General features: G+C 40.3%; 2 protein-coding genes across 2 annotated transcripts; both read left to right on the top strand.

The window, feature by feature from the left end:
* The first annotated feature begins 703 nt into the window (after positions 1-703).
* On the top strand, positions 704-11,444 carry tars3 (threonyl-tRNA synthetase 3). The gene is made up of 18 exons (XM_062963318.1): positions 704-990; positions 2,540-2,730; positions 3,127-3,250; positions 3,600-3,721; positions 3,831-3,948; positions 5,369-5,433; positions 5,823-5,901; positions 7,182-7,328; positions 7,609-7,707; positions 7,838-8,004; positions 8,171-8,333; positions 8,457-8,594; positions 8,853-8,930; positions 9,020-9,120; positions 9,282-9,386; positions 9,577-9,649; positions 10,051-10,165; positions 10,860-11,444. The coding sequence occupies exons 1-18, from the start codon at positions 739-741 to the stop codon at positions 11,006-11,008; spliced, it is 2,286 nt and encodes a 761-aa protein (XP_062819388.1). The 5' UTR covers positions 704-738; the 3' UTR covers positions 11,009-11,444.
* A 1,537-nt stretch (positions 11,445-12,981) lies between these two features.
* On the top strand, positions 12,982-20,000 carry tm2d3 (TM2 domain containing 3). The gene is made up of 6 exons (XM_008122081.3): positions 12,982-13,141; positions 14,380-14,475; positions 15,206-15,363; positions 15,921-16,095; positions 16,605-16,680; positions 18,660-20,000. Exons 1-6 carry the CDS (start codon positions 13,048-13,050, stop codon positions 18,823-18,825), a joined length of 765 nt encoding a protein of 254 aa, XP_008120288.1. The 5' UTR covers positions 12,982-13,047; the 3' UTR covers positions 18,826-20,000.
* Positions 20,001-21,365: the final 1,365 nt, after the last annotated feature.

Below are 21,365 nucleotides of genomic sequence, written 5' to 3'. Positions count from 1 at the left end.
ATATGTTGGATAAGCGAAAATGTTGGATAATAAGGAGGGATTAAGGAAAAGCCTACTAAACATCAAATTAGGTTATGATTTTACAAATTAAGCACCAAAACATCATGTTATAGAAAAGATTTGACAGAAAAAGTAGTTCAATACGCAGTAATGCTATGTAGTAATTACTGTATTTATGAATTTAGCACCAAAATGTATTGAAAACATTGACTACAAAAATGCGTTGGATAATCCAGAACGTTGGATAAGCGAGTGTTGGATAAGTGAGACTCTACTGTATTTACAAATGCAGCACCAAAACATTGCAAAGTATTGAAAACATTGACTACAAAAACACTGACTACTAAAAGGCAGACTACGTTGGATAATCCAGAAAATTGGATAAGCGAGACTCTACTGTAATGTGAAAGGGTTGAAAGGAGATGTTGACAAGCTGGGATATTCTTGCTGTTGCTGGGGTAACATTGAGAGGAGTGTTAGTTCTCATTGATTTAAGTCTACTGGGAGGAGGCTGATAGCCATGCATTGCTTTACACTGTGACATAAAACCTGCTTTGAACTGCATTACATAGGACACTGCAGAATGGGCCTGAGTTCAAATCCACACAGGCTTTTATAGGCGGAGCACAAATAGGCTCCTCCCTCTCCCTCAGCTGCCTGTCTCCGAGGGAAGCCGAAATGGCGCCGCGCTATTGGCTGAGAAGGCAGGAGGGGGCGGGGCCTCCAGGCATTGGGGAAATGGCGGCTGAGGGCCTAATCGCCTCCCGGTTAGAGCGCCAGGAGCGGGAGATCCGCTGCTTGGCGGCCGAGATTGAGCGCCTCAAGGAGCCGGGCCTGGCCTTCAGCGCTCCGTTGGCTTCTTCCTTCTCCTCCTCCCCGGAGCTGGAAGCGCTGCGGGCCGAGAACGAGAAGCTCCGCTACCGCCTGGCCCACCTCCGGAGGAGCCTCAGCGCCGAACGCGCATGCGCCAAAGGAAAGGCAGGCCCCCAGGTAGGTCGCCATGCAATGAATCTGAACCACCTAACTCCAGAGGGAGAGAGTATTATATCCATCGTTACTACTATTATTAGTGCAGGAAGGGGAAGAAACTCATAATAATAATAATAATAATAAATGCTAGAAATAATAATCTTAATAATACATGCTAGAAATAATAATAATCATAATAATGATGATAATAATAAGAACTGGTGGGATCACAAGTCGGAAAAAGGTTACAGAGAATGACCATGTCAAGCTGCTCTGGGACTTCCGAATTCAGACAGACAGAGTTTTGGAGCACAATACTCTAGACCTCATGATCGTATTAAAAAACAAAGTATGGATTGTCGATGTCGCAATCTCAGATGACGGCAAGATTGAAGAAAAACAACTGGAAAAGCTGACACAATATGAGGATTTAAAGATCGAACTGCAAAGACTCTGGCACAAGCCATTCAAGTTGGTCCCAGTGGTGATCGGCACACTGGGTGCAGTGCCTAAAGGCCTGGGCCTGCACTTAAACACAATTACCATCTGCCAGCTGCAGAAGGCCACCTTACTGGGATCTGCACGCGTTATTCGCCGATACATCACACAGTCCTAGACACTTGGGAAGTGTCCGATGTGTGATCCAATACAACAGCCAGCAGAGTGTCTGTTATGGACTCATCTTGTTGTGTTTCTAATAATAATAATAATAATAATAATAAAGGGAACCACTGACCACTTAGGGAAGCTGATGAAAAGACACAACCTACAAACTATCTACAGACCCACCAAGAAAATCCAATAAATGCTACGTTCAGCAAAGGACAAAACAGGAAGGATCCTCTCACTTCTGCAGGAGCCTACCGTATACTGTACAGCTGTGGCCAAGTCTACATATGGTCCACCAAACACAGCATTGGCCAGACATGAATCAAGGGACATGAAAGGCACTGCAGACTAAATCAGCCAGAGAAATCAGCCATAGCAGAGCACTTGATGAACCAACCTGGACACAGCATATTGTTGGAGAACACAGAAATGCTGGACCACTCTCACAACCACGATGTTAGACGACGCAGAGAAGCCATTGAAATCCACAAGAAGCTGGTGGACAGTTTCAACAGAAAGGAGGAAACCATGAAAATGAACACAATCTGGCTACCAGTATTTAAAAAAAAACACCAGAATCAAGACATTAAATGCTGTTCTGATTAATGTTAAGTCCAGTAGTTTTCTGTTTTGGTCCATGTCTATTCAGCTATAGTGGATGAAAGCTAGGACCCTTCTACACTGCCATATAAAACCCATATCATCTTGGAACTGAATTACATGGCAGTGTAGATTCATATAACCCAGTTCCAAGCAGATAATGTGGATTGACTGGATTATATGGCAGTGTAGAAGGGGCCATAGAATAAACTGTGAAATAGGTTGATGGGTAGCAAAATGGGGGTGCACCATGAACTTATACACCCTCAATTCATTATAATAGGAATGGCGTATGAGATGAAATGAGGCCCGTAAGTTTGAATGGACTAGTGAGATCATACTGCTTTGCCATTTGTTGCAGCCAGAAAAGGAGCTAAGTTTCATCAAAGATCGGTTGAAGCTGTATGAAACTTTGAAGAAGGAGCACGATGCACTCCTTGCTTCCAGAGCATCCACCCAAAGCAGACTGATCAAAATCACTCTGGCTGATGGGAAGCAAGTCGAAGGGGAATCCTGGAAAACAACACCATATCAAATAGCATTAGGAATCAGGTAAGTTTACAAGAACAAATGACCACATGAGCTATGGTGAGTTGGAATCAGATTAAGCAGATGCATCAAGTGGCATCTTTAGATGTCAAAGGCAATTGTGTGTGTCTGTGAATGATGAAGAGCAAAATATAAGAACTGGGGCAAAAGGGAAATGAAATTGGAGAAATATAGCCTTTGATGTACCCTAAGACTCCAATGTATGCAGAACTATTAATTTTACATGCATTAAGTTTTTTACTCTTCTACCAGTCGTGTCCACAGTCTAACTCTCTGCAAATGTAGAATTACAAATTTTGTGGGTGTCAAAGGAAAACACATTTTACAAAGGTTTTGTTTGCGTCTCTGCACATGATGGCAAGAGTTTTTTTTTTTTTTGCATGTCTTTATTATCTTTAGCCGAGGACTTGCTGATAACACTGTCATTGCCAAAGTGAATGGAGAATTATGGGATCTAGACCGGCCAATGGAAGGAGATGCCATTCTGGAGCTGCTTCCCTTTGATAGTGAAGAAGCTCAAGCAGTATGTACCACTTTTCTCCCCTCCCTCAACCACTTTGTAAAACAATTTATCCTAAACACGCATATATAAATCTAAAAAAAATTAGTTAAAAACTGATTCAGTGTGCCAGTGTAAGTCCTGTGCCTTAACTCCAAAAAGGAACCATCCCCTTCTCTGAATAGAGAGGCAACAAACAAGAGCTTACTCCATCCCCAGGAGGACCTAAAAGAAGCACTAACTCTCTTTATGAATGCTATAATATGGCTATGAGTTCTGTAGTTTTGTAATAAAGGACAAAAACATTTGCTTAACTTGGCTCTAATCAGAGAAAATGGTACTGTAAGGCCATCTTTTCCCTCCTTTAATGTAGGTTTATTGGCATTCTAGTGCTCACATCCTTGGAGAAGCCATGGAAAACTATTACGGTGGATGCTTGTGCTATGGACCTCCCATTGAGAATGGTTTTTATTATGATATGCACATGGAAAACAGGTACTGCTCCTACATCGCAAGAAGAATACATTCTCCTCTCTTTCACGTACTTTTATTTCCTGCTCTGTGCACAGTTTGATTTATGATTTTTGGCCCTTCTTTTGTGTAGATGTGTATCTAGCACAGAATTTCCAACTCTGGAGAATATATGTAAAAACATCATAAAGGAGAAGCAGGTTTTTGAGAGGCTAGAAGTCCGCAAGGAGGTCCTGCTGGATATGTTTAAAGTGAGTCTGTTTTTTTTCTAAGGCTGGAAATTACCTGATGGAAACATTGTTCTGAATGTTATAATTGGAAGGCAGGTACCCCTCTATTTGCAAACCTCTATTTATATACTTGTCGGTACCTGCTTACTGCCTTTACATAAAATGAATCTCCAGAGGGACCGGAACCTGGTGAAAACTTGTGTTAGCAAGAAATGAACATGTGTTCCTTGCTCCTATAATTAGTTTCTTCTTGGGGTGCAATTCATCCTGCTTGTGCTGAGAGCAGGAGACTGGTTTTGCCTACAGTAGCATTGGCCCCGGTGACCTCCGCCTTTATGTATGATGAAGCTGTTTTCTGAGAGACACTGTGCTTAATATAACTTAATACACTGCCGACCCATCTCTGCCAAGCTTCCCTGGCATATTTCATAACATATAATTTTGCTGGTAGGAATTTCAGACTCCAGGGTTATGTCTGAATGAATTACCCAAGAAGATATTTGTTGATTCATCTGAAGGTTTTGCAGAGACTAGACTGGAAGACTGCTGCTCTATTTAAATAGCATTGGAGGGGAGGGGCCACATTTCCATATAGAAGGTCCTAGGCACAATCCCAGCATCTCCAGTTAGAAGGATCTCAAGTAATGGACATGGAAAGGCTCTTGCTGGAGAATCTGTGGAGAGCCAGAACTGTAGTGCAGCCATGGGCAAACTTGGATTTCAACTCTCACAATTCCTAATAGCTAGTCTAGTGGTCTAAGTGTTGGATTATGGCTTTGTGGACCACAGTTCAAATCCCCATTTAGCCTTGGAAGCCTACTGGGTGGCCTTGGGCAAGTTAAATTCTCTCAGCCAAAGGGGAAAGCCAAGAAATCTCACGACAAGCTTGCCTTAGGGTTGCTAGAAATTGGAGATAACTTAAAGACACACAACAATACAAATCCAGGGAGCTGCTGTAGAACCTTTTCAATTCCCTCCCTAGTGACATCCGGCAGGCTCCATCCCTTTTGAGTTTTAGAAAGAAAGTGAAGACCTGGCTATGCGAGGAAGCGTTCAAAGAATAAGTTTTGTTGTCTTCGATTCGGTCTGGATTAAGGTTTATGTACAAGGTTTTGTGGATAAATGGCTCAAGTATTTTGTATTGTTTTAAATCTGTATATTACATATTGCTAATTTGTTTAACTGTTTTTAACTGCTTATGTTTTATTCTTTTGTATTGTTGTGTATTGGCATCGAATTCTGCCAGTTTTGTAAGCCGCTCTGAGTCCCTTTGAGTGAGAAGGGCAGGATAGAAATGATGGGAATAAATAAATAAATAATTTTTGATAAAGGGGCAAGAGGACAAGATCCTGACTTGGTACAAAACATTAAATTTTTGCATATGTGAAAATAAAATCACTTTGTTTTCTCTCTTCTTTCCTACCCTCCCCTGTCTGTATAGTACAACACATTCAAATGTCGAATCCTGAATGAGAAAGTTGACACGCCAACAACAACAGTGTATAGGTAAAGATATATATACAATTTAAGTTTTTATTATATATTCAAGGATGATGTCTAAATTGAGAAATTATAGTATTCCAATTTCCTGAACTCATGGAAATGCATGTTAATTAACAAAGTTGAGAGCTATAAGAAGGGGAGGTTTAAACAAGCACAGTTCTTAACTATGGATTATTTACTGCCTATGTGAAAGGATAAACTTTACTTTTGTATGATGCCTGAATGTCTGTTTTCACTGCAAGAATAGTAATTGAAGACATTCAGTATAAAGCAATTACATGTGCGACCACATATATTATCTTTTGATCATCTTATTAATCTGAGCATAATAGATGTCATATTTGTATTAATATACCTGAAGCAAATTCTGTTTGAACTATATCTTTCAATAGATGTGGTCCGTTGATCGACTTATGCAGAGGCCCTCATGTGAGACACACAGGGAAAATCAAAGCCTTAAAGATTTTTAAGGTGAGGGGACTTTTAAAATTTTTATTAACTAAAGAAAGGCCTGTGATCTTTCTGAGTGGTCTTCCTTAGGTCTGGAAACAGCCCCCATATTGTCACGTGCACTCCACACCCTAGGAAGGCTGCTATTGAAAGTTTCTTCTAATGTATGTTTATTTTAAAAAGTGACTCAGGAAATATCAAAAGAATTAACGTCTGTAAGGGAAACATCCGTCCTCTACTCAGAGGGGAACCGCTAATCTGTTCAGGCAGACAGGCTTTCCGCCCTCTTTATAGCTCCTGGTGCTTTTTTGCAAAGAAGATTGCACTGTTGTTTGATTTACATTTTATTTGTGAGTTCCGGAATCTGAACTACCAAGCCGATAGCAGTGTTTGGCTGTGGGAAGATAGGGCGCAATCCTTCTGTCTTAGCGGATCAGCTTCCAGATGTTTCCCTTGCTGTGTTACAGCCCTGGTTCATAATTTAAGGTGACAAAAAAGGCAAGTCTTAAAAGAAGTGGGAGCAGGAGGTGGCAGTGCTGAAAATTGGGATGGTCAGATGTTTTCCCAGAACGATATTTCATGTAACGTCAGCCTGGCTTTATGTATTCTTTGGTGGGTCAGACCGAGATTTCTTCTTTTGACAGCAGTCAGCCAGGTGCCTTTGGGAGCTGGTGAAGCTGGGCACAGCCATCCTTGCTTTGTTTGTCCCTGCAGCATCTAATATTCAGAGTAGGTTATCTCTAAACATTGCGGTGCATTTCCACTGAAATGCAGCTCTTGATTAAGTAAGTTTTTTCAGTTCTATCATGTGAATGTTTGCTGGGAAATTAGGATCTTTGAGCCATTGTTATATGGATAGCATTGCTGGTGTTCATTATGGGAATACAAATGGGGAAGTCTCTACCTTAGGGAAATGGTCTGAGATAGTGAAGATAGATGTGAAATAAAATAAAAGTGATGATAAATGTGGAACAAATGTGACCATTCCAGTTATATTTAATTAGACTTTTGAGCTTAGTTTCATGGCTAATTACAACAGATGGGAGGAAGACGAGGGGCATTTAAGAGAGCAGGATACATTCAGATAATGGAAGATGATGTAGCTCACAGAACAAAGACTGTATGCAGATCTTATCCCTCATTAAATGCATGTAGGATTGCATGCTTTGGTTTGCAAAGTGATCAAAGGCACTTAATGTCACTACAAAGGGCTCAGCTGATCAGATGGCAAGATCAAGTTTTTTTTTTCTTGAGCGCCGTTTACGTTTAACCCCAATTTGAGATCATGTTTTATGCAACAGAATTCATCCACCTATTGGGAGGGCAAAGCCGACATGGAAACACTGCAGAGAATTTACGGCATATCTTTCCCAGACAACAAAATGATGAAGGAGTGGGAAAAATTCCAGGAGGAGGCAAAAAACCGGGATCACAGAAAAATTGGAAAGGTAGAAATTTGACTTTTAAGTTACATTAGCAATAAACAGAAATGAGTCTCCCATAATTCCTGAAGGACTTGAACCATAGAAGGGTTGGACACTGGCTAGCAACATCCAACTGTCCTTGTTGCATTTTGTGGGTTTTTTCCTCTCTGCAACTGTTATATTGTCACTCACTGCTTAGCAATTCTATTTCCATTCCTGCTTGATTTATCTGTAGAAAAATGAGAGATTGCTTGCATCCCTGTTTACTTCCTTTTCATCTCTTACGATTGTTTGTATGCCATAGGAACAAGAGCTCTTCTTCTTTCATGAACTGAGTCCTGGAAGCTGTTTCTTTCTCCCCAGAGGTGCTTTTATCTATAATACACTCATCAAATTTATCAAAGTGAGTCAATAGTTTAATATTGTTATACAAAACTTTTTTAATGCAAGGGATGGTTACTTTGTTGACTAGAAGGAGCTTATCCATCACTTATGAAAGAATTAGATTCACAGCTTTTCTTTTTTACTCGCAGGAAGAATATAACCGGCGTAACTTCACAGAAGTTGTGTCTCCAAATGTCTATAACATTAAGCTCTGGGAAACATCTGGTCATTGGCAGCACTACAATGAAAATATGTTTTCTTTCGAGGCAGAGAAAGAAACGTTTGCCCTGAAACCAATGAACTGTCCTGGACACTGGTTTGTGATTCTTCTCATTATTGCTCTTGGTTATGTTTAGTAATTGTAAAAATGCAAAAAAAAAATATTTAGGAAGAAAAGCAAGATCCAACGGGGACATGTACATAAAGTGGAGCCAAATATGGTTGTTTGACCTAACAAACTGTTTTAACAACATCTCTTTTAGCCTGATGTTTGCCCATCGCCCTCGTTCCTGGAGGGAGCTGCCTTTAAGACTTGCTGACTTTGGGGTTCTTCACCGGAATGAACTTTCAGGGACTCTGAGTGGTTTGACTCGGGTTCGCCGCTTCCAGCAGGATGATGCCCATATTTTTTGCACAATGGAGCAGGTGAGAATCTACGTTGGGAGCGTTACCTCACCCTCATGCTAAAATGTGATAGCTTTTATGTAAGACCTGCCTTTAATTTTGGAATTTCGCATAATTGTAAAATGTTTACTTTTTAAATTTTAGATCGAAGAGGAGATGAAAGGCTGCCTGGACTTCTTACAGTCTGTATATGCTGTGTTTGGTTTTACTTTTCAACTATATCTTTCCACAAGACCAGATAACTTCTTAGGGGAGAAGGAAGTTTGGGATCAGGCAGAGAAGGTGAGACAGATAGAGATTTAATACTCATTTAATACTCAAATGTTGTTCTGTTCTGTTCCTGAACGAAGTTTTCGGCCTCCCTCATACTTTATTCAGTATTGAACACACATGTTACTGCTATTATATAAGTTTTATTCACGCTATGTTACGCAGCTGATAGCAGAGGACCAATTGGCTATAAAAGCATAACTCTGGAGGGCAAATCCTTCATAACTGGCACTTATGTTACTGGTACTTCAACGTTTTTCTTCTTCTTAGCAACTTCAAAACAGCCTAGATGATTTTGGGGAGCCTTGGAAGCTAAATCCTGGAGATGGAGCATTTTATGGTCCCAAGGTTAGTAAAACTGGACCTGAAACTATGTTCTTACTGAAGCTTTCAGTTGTGAAAAATACTCTAATGATGGTCAATGTGGTCCTTTGCAGATTGATATTAACATCAGGGATGCCATTGGGCGCTACCATCAGTGTGCTACGATCCAGCTTGACTTCCAGCTGCCCCTCAGGTTTAATCTCACATATGTAGGGTAAGTTTGCAAAAGGGGAAGCTACGAGTAGTCATGTATTGCAAATTTCCTGTTGCAATATTGAAAGCTGGAGGAAGAGAAAACTGCAGTGTTTGTGTAGCAGGGAGAAGACAAAAACTGTAGTATTTCATGTATTCCCTTTTTTGACATTTCTTTCACAGGAAAGACAGAGATGACAAGAAAAGGCCTGTTATAATCCATAGAGCTATTCTGGGGTCGGTGGAGCGAATGATCGCTATTCTGGCAGAAAACTATGGTGGAAAATGGTACGTAAGATGATGTATAGTAATTAGGAAGAGTTTTCAGAGCAGCACAGAGCAGAAGGCTCCCTGTGACCGGAGTGCAAACTGCAGGAGTCTGAACCATTAAACTCAATGAGGTTAAATACATTGAATTTAAATTGATTTTGGCTCAGTGTTGTTAAGGTTTGCTCACTGCCATCCTTATTTTGGCCAGGCCTTTCTGGCTCTCTCCCCGGCAGGTGATGGTAGTTCCTGTTGGCCCAGCCTGCGAAGAATATGCTCAGCAGGTAAGGCCTCAGCGTTTGCAGAAAATTGACAGAATTGACACCAGATTTACATTAGGTTTTTATCTTTGTATTCCTCTCTCAGGATTGTTTCCGTTCGGCCTTTCCCTTTATGTACTAATAGCATTGTGTAACTATACTGTAATATTTCAACGTAATTTTTGTTTAGAAGAAAGAGCCTAACTTGTAGTTTAAACCGAATTGTTTGGTGCTATTCGTGCATATTTGTTTATTATTACAACTTCTTGAACTCTGTAGGTGTAAAGGCCTTGAGATCCATACAGCACCTTGTAGTTGTTCCACTTATTACACAAGAACACGCTTACCGTTTGAATATCATGTACAGTTTTGGCCCAGAGATAATAGTCTTAAGTGATAATATCAGCCATTTTTTGCCCTTTTAGGTGTGCAGTGACTTCTTTGAGGCTGGATTCATGGCGGACGTTGATCTAGATCAGAGCTGCACTTTGAATAAGAAGATAAGAAATGCTCAGCTGGCTCAGTATAATTTTATTTTTGGTACGTTTGATTTAATTTTAAAGGCTTTGGCAACTGGAAATCATAAGTTAGTATAGTGATTCTAAAAGTAGAAGCAAGAATACGGTAGAGTCTCACTTATCCAAGACCCGCTTATCCAATGTTCTGGATTATCCAAACCATTTTTGTAGTCAATGTTTTCAATATATCATGATATTTTGGTGCTAAATTCGTAAATACAGTAATTACTACATAGCAATACTGCATATTGAACTACTTTTTCTGTCAAATTTGTTGTATAACATGTTTTGGTGCTTAATTTGTAAAATCATAACCTAGTTTGATGTTTAATAGGCTTTTCCTTAATCCCTCCTTATTATCCAAGATATTCACTTATCCAAGCTTCTGCCGGCCCGTTCAGCTTGGATAAGTGAGACTCTACTGTATATGTGTTAGCATTTAAAGGCAATAGAGAAATAAGGGATAAAACCCATCAGGTAGCAAGTGGGAAGTTGATACGTACATGTTTTGTTTCTGTGTGGACAGGTCTGTTTCATTTTTTGTCTCCTTGTTTTGTTATTTCAAAATAATTTAGTTGTAGCCTTGCAGTAGTAGATACCATATAATTGCATATTTCTTTTAGTTTTATATATCTAAAAGTGTGTTTGTGTTTTTATCTTGTTTCCCTTCCCTTTTCTAAATAAAATTAAAATGACACATTACGTTCCCTTTCCAGTGGTTGGAGAAAAGGAGAAAGCCGACCGCACGGTGAATGTGCGCACGAGGGACAACAAGATCCACGGGGAAGTTTCCGTCACGTCCGCCATCGCAAAACTGAAGACGTTGAAGGCTCTGCACACTTTACACGCAGAAGAAGAATTCTAGTCCTTACTCGTCTGTCTGAAACATTTCTATGTGGAAATAAATCCCACTCTTGTTTTTTAGCAAATTGGCTTCTGTACTCCGCAATTCAATCTAGGAGAATGTTATTTATACATGCCATTGCTGCTATTGACTAATAAGGAGAGCAAGGAACCCTTGAAATAGAATATTTATGGTCATGTAGACAAAAGTATTTCGATCCTGTTTGAGCCATTGTACTTTAAGATAGAGACTTTAATGTTTTCAATGCCTTGCCACCAGGTTTGGTTGCTGAATGAGCCCAGCATCCAGCCAAATCCTTTGCCTTTCAGTTAATGTCAAATTCTATACCATTCGGGGATCTGTAGGCAGATTCTCTTGGAGGCTTTTCAATGGATCTTTGAAGTGTGACATGTATGTTTTGCCTCTCCTTTTTGGTCCAATAAAATATCCACAATCATTTCCTGTCTTAGCAAGTTCATTTTCTTATTTGAAGTAATGTCGCCTGTGGAAAGCATTTCGTAGCTTATATGTGCCGGAGAAATAAATGGAAAATCTGAACCAGTCTCAGATTAAGTGATATTTTGGTTAAATAATTAGGGGAAGTGTTTTGCTATTAAGACGATTTATCTAGAGGAATAATAGGAAAGCAACCTGTAAATTTGTTGTCGAAGGCATTCATGGTTGCTGTGAATTTTCCAGGCTATATGGCCATGTTCCGGAAGCATTCTCTTCTGACATTTCACCCACATCTATGGCAGGCAATAGTTATTTATTTATTTACTACATTTATATCCTGCTCTTCTCACCCCAAAGGGGCCCAGAGCGGCCTACAGATCAAATGTACATACAATATATTATTAGCATAGCACAATATAAGCATTAAATTACTATATTGTACTACAGTAGTCTCACTTATTCAAGCCTCATTTATCCAAGCCTCTGGATTATCCAAGCCATTTTTGTAGTCAATGTTTTCAATATATCGTGATATTTTGGTGCTAAATTTGTAAATACAGTCATTACAACATAACATTACTGCGTATTGAACTACTTTTTCTGTCAAATTTGTTGTATAACATGATGTTTTGGTGCTTAATTTGTAAAATCATAACCTATTTTGATGTTTAATAGGCTTTTTTTAAATTCCTCCTTATTATCCAAGATATTCGCTTATCCAAGGTTCTGCCAGCCCGTTTAGCTTGGATAGGTGAGACTGTACTGTATATCATTATATGGTAATATTATTAGTAATACTACATTTAATATATAATTAATATTACAGTAGAGTCTCATCCAAGCTAAACGGGCCAGCAGAAGCTTGGATAAGCGAATATCTTGGATAATAAGGAGGGATTAAGGAAAAGCCTATTAAACATCAAATTAGGTTATGATTTTACAAATTAAGCACTAAAACATCATGTTATACAACAAATTTGACAGAAAAAGCAGTTCAATACGCAGTAATGTTATGTTGTAAGATATATTGAAAACATTGACTACAAAAATGGCTTGGATTATCCAGAGGCTTGGATAACTGAGACTCTACTGTATATTGTAATATTATTAGCATAATATTGTATTACATTATAATATTATGGGTTATAAAATAATATATTCCTAGGGCCCTGAGCCCTAGGGGAGTGGCGGCATATAAGTCTGAATAATTAATAAATAAATAAATATTATTATTATTAGTTCTTTCTCCCACGGTGGACATCATTCCACAGACATATAAACCCCACTTGCCTGGTTTCCAACAGACCTCACAACCTCTGAGGATGCCTGCCATAGATGTGGGTGAAACGTCAGGAAAGAATGCTTCCAGCCCGGAAAACTCGCAGCAACCCACTGAATTCAATGCTGGAGAAAAGAAAGGTTGGCGCTTCAGTGCTTGTCATGCCGCTTGTCATGCAGTGCTTGTCATGCCCTGATGGCGGCAGCAGAGCGCATTGCGAAAGGGAAGCGAAGGCTGCTTTGGACCTATTGCGCGTGCGCCCAGCCGGAGATGCCTGACAGCCCAAGTGGGAGGGGTCTAGCGGAACTCCCCGGATGAGGGCAAGATGGCGGCGCTGGCGGTGGCTTTGCTGCGGGCCCTGAAGAGACTCTGCCGCGTCGCCCTTTTCCTCTCGCAGCTCTACGTCCTCTCTGGCCGAGGTCAGTCAAGGGGGGGGGGGAGGGAGGAGAAGGAGCTGTTGTTGTTGTTTGTTTATATTTATTATCATCACCAGGGGAAGGAGGGGGAGGGAGAGAGGCCTAAATTGGGGTTGGGGGTGGGAGGGATAGATATGTTAAAAATCTTAATCCCCAGGCAGGTAACAGCCAGGCTTTTAAGATGCAATGCTAATCAAGATGACCAGTTGCCACATTTCTCCAACAGGCAAGAGTTCTTTCTTTTTCCCACCCTGGACATTATTCCACAGATATATAAACACGCCACTTGCCTAGACTTCACAACCTCTGAGGATGCCTGCTGTAGAGGTGGGTTAAACGTCAGGAGAGAATGCTTCTGGAGCTTGGTCACACAGCCCGGAAAACTCACAGTAACACAATATTAATATTAATAATAATACTTTTATTTTTATATCCTGCTCCATCTCCCCCAGGGGGACTCGGAGTGGCTCACATGGGAAACAAGCCCAATGTCACATATAATAAACAGTCATACAATAAAACCAATATAAACAATAAAACCATATATCAGCATAAAACAAGATAAAACAGCATATCAGAACAATGAGTTTGAGCATAGTGCAATATATATATATATATATATAGAGAGAGAGAGAGAGAGAGAGAGAGAGAGAGAGGCAAAAATTATATTAATATTAATATTAATCCTTTCCATCAAAAGTCAAGGAAGCATCTCAGTCCCTGAACCAGAGCCTGTCAGCTGTTGTGGACTGGATAAGGATAAACACATTGATTGAAAACGAATCCAAGACAGAAGTCTTCCTGGTCAGTTGTAAGGCAGTTCGTGTTATAGCAGGCGTAGGCAAACTTGGGCCCTCCAGATACATAATAATAATAATAATAATAATAATAATAATAATAATAATAAGTCCCATGCTGGGTAAGAAGGGCGGGGTATAAATATTGTAATAAATACATAAAATATTGTAATAATAATAATAATAATTAGAGGAAAGGACTGGCCAAGCCGCCTCTGAGTCTTCCTTGCCTACGAAAACCTATGAGAGTCAACACCCTATAAGTGAACAGGTGACTTGAAGGCATATAAACGTACACTGATGCTTTATGCCTTGGTTTACACCAGGCATGGGCAAACTTCGGCCCTCCCATGGGCTTCAACTGCCATGATTCCTATTAGGAATTCATTTTTCTGGGCTCAGTTTGAGCGTCTCTGTGTATGTTTTTCCTCCCTTTCCCTCCAGGATCGTTGAGCTTGGAGCATCACCCGCATGCTCAGCTGCCCAAGGTGTCTGCTATGGAGCCTGCCAGCACACAGGTCCCAGCGTCTAAAGTCCCAGGTAATGATTCCACCATCTTGCTGTTCTCACCCACAGTTAAAAAGTGTTGCTTTGTTGCATTCTTTGTTGTTATTCCTATGGGCCGCCCGCTGTATTTTGTCTCACTGTGACCCTATGAATGAGAGACCTCCCAGAGACTTTGTTATTTTCAGCCCCATTCAAGCCTGGGGATCTCAGGGCAGCCATGGCTTCTTCACAAGGATCCTGTGTAAAGCTCATTACAGTAATCCAACTGGATATAGTTAAGACACGCGTCACTGTAGCCGCGCCAGACTTAAGTGAAACACAGCGGCTAATTTGGTCTTAGGCTTTCTCCTCCCCCTTCTAGGAAAATTGTAAATGATTCCTCCCTAGAACACTTTTAAATTAAGCTTTCACATCTCCTTACTTTGAACAGTACAGCATTCTCGAGCATACATACAAGGAGTAGTTTCTTTTTTATTATCTATCTTGTTTGTGATTTCAAATTATTTCTGAGTCAGAGCAACGCTATCCCAGTATTTTGGTAGGCTGAGAGAGTGTGACTCCCCCAAGATCACTCAATGGGTTTTCATGGCCAAGAAGGAATCAAACCCTAATCTCTAGAGTTGTAGCCAACACTCAGACTCTTAGTTGGATGTCATAGAACTGAGTGGAAACATGACATTGCTTTTAATACCAACACCTCAGAGCTTCAGGTGTTCGTACTGAAGGCTTTTAAAATTATTTTTATGGGGTCCTTATTCTACAGAAACTACAGCTGTTCCATCCTATGTCACTCGATGCCCTAGCAATGGGCCCTGCAGCCGGCTGCCCCCAGAATGCATGACCTGCAGAACCAACTACTCCTGTACCTATGGGAAACCAGCCCTGTTTGAATGCGAAGTAAAACCCCAGGTTCACTGTGTTGTAAGTAATTTATAATTTAATTGCAAACAATGCTCACCCCTCTTTTTTTTTTTTTTTGCTTCATTTACTATTTTATAGAAGGAAGAGTTCTGGAGAACTCAAACACTTGTATATTATTTTCTGACCCTTGGATTTAGCTATCAAAAGGACATGGAGTCATCTTACAACAAGTAAAATTATTATTATTATTATTGACACAAAGGCACAGTATGACACAGCAAACGAGATATATAAGCTGGATTATTATTATTATTATTATTATTATTAGTAGTAGTAGTAGTATTACTATTATTATGGCATTGGCCTTTTGGCTAGCTTGATTATTATCATGTTGGAAATTTGAATAGAATCCATTTATCCCAACTCAAGTAGATTCGCAGAATCAATAGGAATTTGGTAAATTAACAACAGGTCCAAAGTAAACAATCAGATTTAGGCCTTTCATTTCTACTGAGAATGTCATGTTGTCCACAGGTTAGAAAATGAGGCATTTAATTATCAATAGCCTCTTAATATAGATGTTGTGCTTATCTATGGCACAAATTATTTCCACACAGGATGAGAATAACACTCGTCAGAAGATCTTCATGATCAACATGACCTGCCAGTTTTGCTGGCAGCTGCCTCCTGCCGAATATGTTTGTTCCAATCCTGCAAACTGCAAGACGGTTTCTTGTCCCCGGGAACGATACCTGGCCAACTGCACTGTGCGGGATCATATCCACTGTTTAGGTAAAGTGCATCCTATGTATATTATATGGGGCAAAGCATCCATTTAACGTTGCCATAGATTATTCTGAGCTGAGCTGAACAGTTTGAGTCTCGGTTGATGGGACCAAAGCTTTGCTTCCCAAATATTGGTCTTTTGGGGTTCTAGACTTTGGTTCTCCAAAGCTGCATCCAGCTTGGCCAACTGCTAAGAATGCTGGGAGATAAAGGCCAAAACATTAGGAGAACCAAACCAATGTTTTGGGAACCAATCTTCAAAGGATTGGCTACAGGCCTGCATAGAGCTGTCCAAGGTCCTAATTATTCTGCTGTGCTGAAAGGATGGCTTGGCTCCTTTTTGGACTACCAAAAGCCCATTTAAAGCTTCTGATTTCTCAGAAATAGAATGTATTTCAATGGCATTGAAAGCACCCCCTGCAAAAAACAAAACAAAAAACAAACAAACAAACAAAAAACTCTTTCCCCCTCACTTTGGTCATATGTAAGAAGCATTAACCTGTTTTTGTTTGAAGGCAACCGTAATTTCCCCAAGATGCTATATTGCAACTGGACTGGGGGCTACAAATGGTCAACAGCCTTGGCTTTAAGGTAGGCAGAGGATGACCTCATTTTAATTTCCCATTTAACTCCATTATTTTTTTGTTTTGGACTAGACAGTTTGGTCCAGAGGATTGATTATATTTGTTACCTTTTTCTGTGATATTCTCCCATGGTTGTTAAGCATATTAGCTCTTCTGAGTATCGGGAATAGGGAGGGATATGCCTAATATTTTCATTTATGTCAATAACAAGTGCAGATTTGGTACATGTTATGATTAAGATTTGGGATTGTTGAAAGCATCTTTAAATGCAGAATAAAAAAAACCCATATCTTTGGGGGTGGAGGGGTGGGATATATTCTTAGCTATTACATGTAATAGCCCAACAACACAGTTAAAATGTAATTACATAAAAAAGCAATTTGACAATGTAAACAAAATAAAACAATAACATTGTAGCAATAGATAAAAAGTATCAACCAGCAACCAGTTGTTGTGTTGTCGAAGGCTTTTGTGGCCAGAATCACTGGGCTGCTGTGAGTTTTCTGGGCTGTCTGGCCATGTTCCAGAAGCATTCTCTCCTGACATTTTGCCCACATCTATGGCAGGCATCCTCAGAAGTTGTGAGGTCTGTTGGAAACTAGGCACAGATCTATCTGTCTGTCTATCTATCTATCTATCTGTGGAATGCCCAAGGGAGAAAGAACTCTTGTCTGTTTGAGGCAAGTGTGAAATGTTGCCACTGGCCAGCTTGATTAGCATTGAATAGTCTGACTGCTTCAAAGCCTGGCTGCATCCTGCCTGGGGAATCCTTGGTTGGGAAGTGTTACCTGGCTCTGATTGTTTTTAGTATATTATTATTATTATTATTATTATTAATAATAATAATAATAATAACAACAACAACAACAACAATAACAACAACAACAACAATGACTTTATTTTTGTACCCCGCCTCCATCTCCCTGAAGGGACTTGGGACGGCTAACATGGGACCAAGCCCAGTTATTTATTTATTTATTTAATACATTTATATGCCACCCTTCTCACCCTGAATGAGACTCAGAGCAGCTTACAAATTAAATTTACATACAATATTATATTATTAGCATAGCACAATACTGGCAATAATTTACTATATTGTACTCTATCAATATATTGTAATATTATTATTAATATTACATGTAATATATGATATATAATTAACATTATTATATTTTATCATTAGTATTATTTTGTATTACAAAATAATATTATTAATATTATATGCATATACAATATATTACAACAAACCGAAATAAAATACATACATAATACACATCACCAGCAGATAAAATACGTCAAGATAAAACACAGTTATACACAGTAATACAGTAGAGTCTCACTTATCCAAGCCTCGCTTATCCAAGTTTCTGGATAATCCAAGCCATTTTTGTAGTCAATGTTTTCAATATATTGTGATATTTTGGTGCTAAATTCGTAAATACAGTAATTACAACATAACATTGCTGCGTATTGAACTACTTTTTCTGTCAAATTTGTTGTCTAACATGTTTTGGTGCTTCATTTGTAAAATCATAACCTAATTTGATGTTTAATAGGCTTTTCCTTAATCCCTCCTTATTATCCAAGATATACGCTTATCCAAGCTTCTGCCGACCCATTTAGCTTGGATAAGTGAGACTCTACTGTATAATAAAATACTGAAATAGTAGCAAAACATAGTAGAGCATAATTTAAAACCAAACAACAATTAGCCAGAACAAACTTTTGACTGTTTTTCTTAATTTTAATATATTGGGTTTATGGTTCCCGTCCCCTTGATCTGGTCATGTAAGTGTGATTTATTGTTATAATTGTATTATTTTACTTTGTTTAATAATGTGTATTATGTTGTTATGTAATGTTTGTGTTGCTTTTATGACTGTAAACCGCCCTTAGTCCCATCCAGGAGATAGGGCGGTATATAAATAAAGTTTTATTTTTTATTAATGGCCATTTGGCCTCTGTTTGTGGCTTCTTCCCCAGCATCACCCTGGGTGGCTTTGGAGCCGATCGCTTCTACTTGGGCCAGTGGCGGGAAGGGCTGGGCAAGCTCTTCAGCTTTGGCGGCTTGGGGATCTGGACTCTCATTGACGTGCTGCTGATCGGAGTCGGCTACGTGGGGCCGGCGGACGGCTCGCTCTATATCTAAATTATTGACCCCAAATATCCCATTAGGAGTGGATTGCGCTTGGAGAGGACCAAAGCTGGACTTCCAAAACAGACCCTAGGAGCACTTATTGCCTAATGTGCGCATATATACTATTTAATGTACAGCATCTGTACTTGGCCTGCCTTTAACTTAAGGTGAAATAAAGACATGGACCGTTGAGCGACGCTGCTGCCCTGGAGTCTGTTTCTTTGGGGCGGGCATGGGCAAAGTCCGGCCCTCCCTCCGGGTGTTTTGGACTTCAACTCCCACCATTTCTATTAAGAATTGTGGAAGTTGAAGTCCAAAACTTTGCCAAACTGTGCCCATGCCTGCTTTAGGAGTTTTCAAATGCACCTTCCATTTTTTTTTCTGTGAAAAAGTTCGTTAAGTTGCACGACGAAAGCGCACCGCTGTTTCTTTGGGCAGATGTGAATGCATTTGTGACAGCAAATATATCTGGCAAGCTCTTCAATCGTAATTATGAACATGGTTTGGAATTAACTCGGAAACGTAGGCCTCCGTAAATGGATGCAACATCTAAAGTAAATACAATTGAGACATTTCACAATGTGTGTATCCAACAAGAGGCCGGTGTCACATCATTGCACAGAACAGCCAACGAAATGACTAACGTGCCATGATATCTGGCGCTTTGGAATGCTCTCTCCTGTCTCTCGTTATGCGCCTTTTGCAATGGGTGCTTCTGTTACATAGCTACATATGTATAAAACCACGCAATATAGACTGTGATAGAGAATTGTGGCCATTTTTCATTTCACATTCACAACGACAACAACCTTCCCAAGTCCTGACTTCTCAACAGACACTTGAAGCATTTATTGCATCGTCTGAACTGTATCTCATGTTTACTCATTTGCCATTCAGTAACTATTTTGGACACAATATATGCAAAAAATGCAAAAACCTGGTCAGTGTTTTAAGGGTGACAGAAAGTGTTCACCGAGCGGCTTAATATTTCTTTTCGGTACTCCTGAATAAACATCCTCAGTAGATTATTCCAACTCAACACATATTCCCTGCATTTTTTAATCCCTTGCTTTTTACTTGGCGGAATAGGGGTGATATGTGTGTTGATGTGTAGGAAGGACTCAATTTTGCAGATTGTTGGCTACTGTGGGAATCTGATGTACTTGAATAAATGGCATTTTGTTTCATCACGCGTTGTTGTCTTCCATGCTGAAAATAAGTAGTTTCTTATTTAATGTTTGGGGTAGTATATGGAGTATTAGAGTAATAGAACCATCGAGTTGGAAGAGAAGCAGGAAAATCACAGTCAAAGCACCCTTGATGGATGGTCATCCAGCTTCTGTTTGAAAGCCTCTGAAGAAAATATATATATATATATATATATATATATATATATATATATATATATAGCATTGCATGTTGCTATGGCACAGGAGACAAGGTGGAACTATCTTCCTGGCTCTCAGGTTGGTATGATGTATGATTATGTTGGTATGATTAGCATTAAATAGCCTTGCAGCTTCAAAGCCTGGCTGCTTCCTGCCTGGGGCTCGGAGAAAGAACTCTTGTGTGCTTGAGGCAAGTGTGAATATTGCCATTGGCCAGCTTGATGAGCATTGAATAGCCTTGCGGCTTCAAAGCCTGGCTGCTTCCTGTCTGGGGATGGGAGAAAGAATTCGTGTCCGCTTGAGGCAAGTGAGAAAGTTGCCATTGGCCAGCTGGATTAGCATTGAATAGCCTTGTGGCTTCAAAGCCTGGCTGCTTCCTGTCTGGGGCTCGGAGAAAGAATTCGTGTCTGCTTGAGGCAAGTGTGAATGTTGCCATTGGCCTGCTTGATGAGCATTGAATAGCCTTGCAGCTTCAAAGCCTGGCTGCTTCCTGCCTGGGGTGAGTGGGAAGAAGAACTCTTGTCTGCTTGAGGCAAGTGTGAATGTTGCCATTGGCCTGCTTGATGAGCATTGAACAGCCTTGCAGCTTCAAAGCCTGGGGGTGTCAGGAAAAACTCTTGTCTGCTTGAGGCAAGTGTGAATGTTGCCATTGGCCAGCTTGATGAGCATTGAATAGCCTGGCAGCTTCAAAGCCTGGGGGTGTCAGGAAAAACTCTTGTCTGCTTGAGGCAAGTGTGAATGTTGCCATTGGCCAGCTTGATGAGCATTGAACAGCCTGGCAGCTTCAAAGCCTGGGGGTGTCAGGAAAAACTCTTGTCTGCTTGAGGCAAGTGTGAATGTTGCCATTGGCCAGCTTGATGAGCATTGAACAGCCTGGCAGCTTCAAAGCCTGGCTGGGAATCCTTGAGTCTCCAAACTGAAGTCTGGGGAGCTGAAGTGCAATTCTGGGCGCCCTGGGGAGAAGAAAAACCTTGCAAAGCGTCTGCTTTCTAAAGCTGCAGGACTCTTATCAGAACTCAATGGACTGCAGGGACCAGAAGCTCCAAAGTGTAGGGTCACTGGGAATGATCCCTTCCTCCCCTGCAAAAAAAAGGAACTTTTCTTCTACCCGGGGATTCCTCTGCGAGCCCCCAAGGGGCGCTGGAGGGCAGCGGTGCGCGTCAC

This window comes from Anolis carolinensis, unplaced genomic scaffold (genome assembly GCF_035594765.1).
Source record: "Anolis carolinensis isolate JA03-04 unplaced genomic scaffold, rAnoCar3.1.pri scaffold_11, whole genome shotgun sequence".
In the NCBI taxonomy this organism is placed as follows: domain Eukaryota; kingdom Metazoa; phylum Chordata; class Lepidosauria; order Squamata; family Dactyloidae; genus Anolis; species Anolis carolinensis.
The sequence above is the reverse complement of the archived record's forward strand: the minus strand, read 5'-3'. Positions and strand labels throughout refer to the sequence as shown.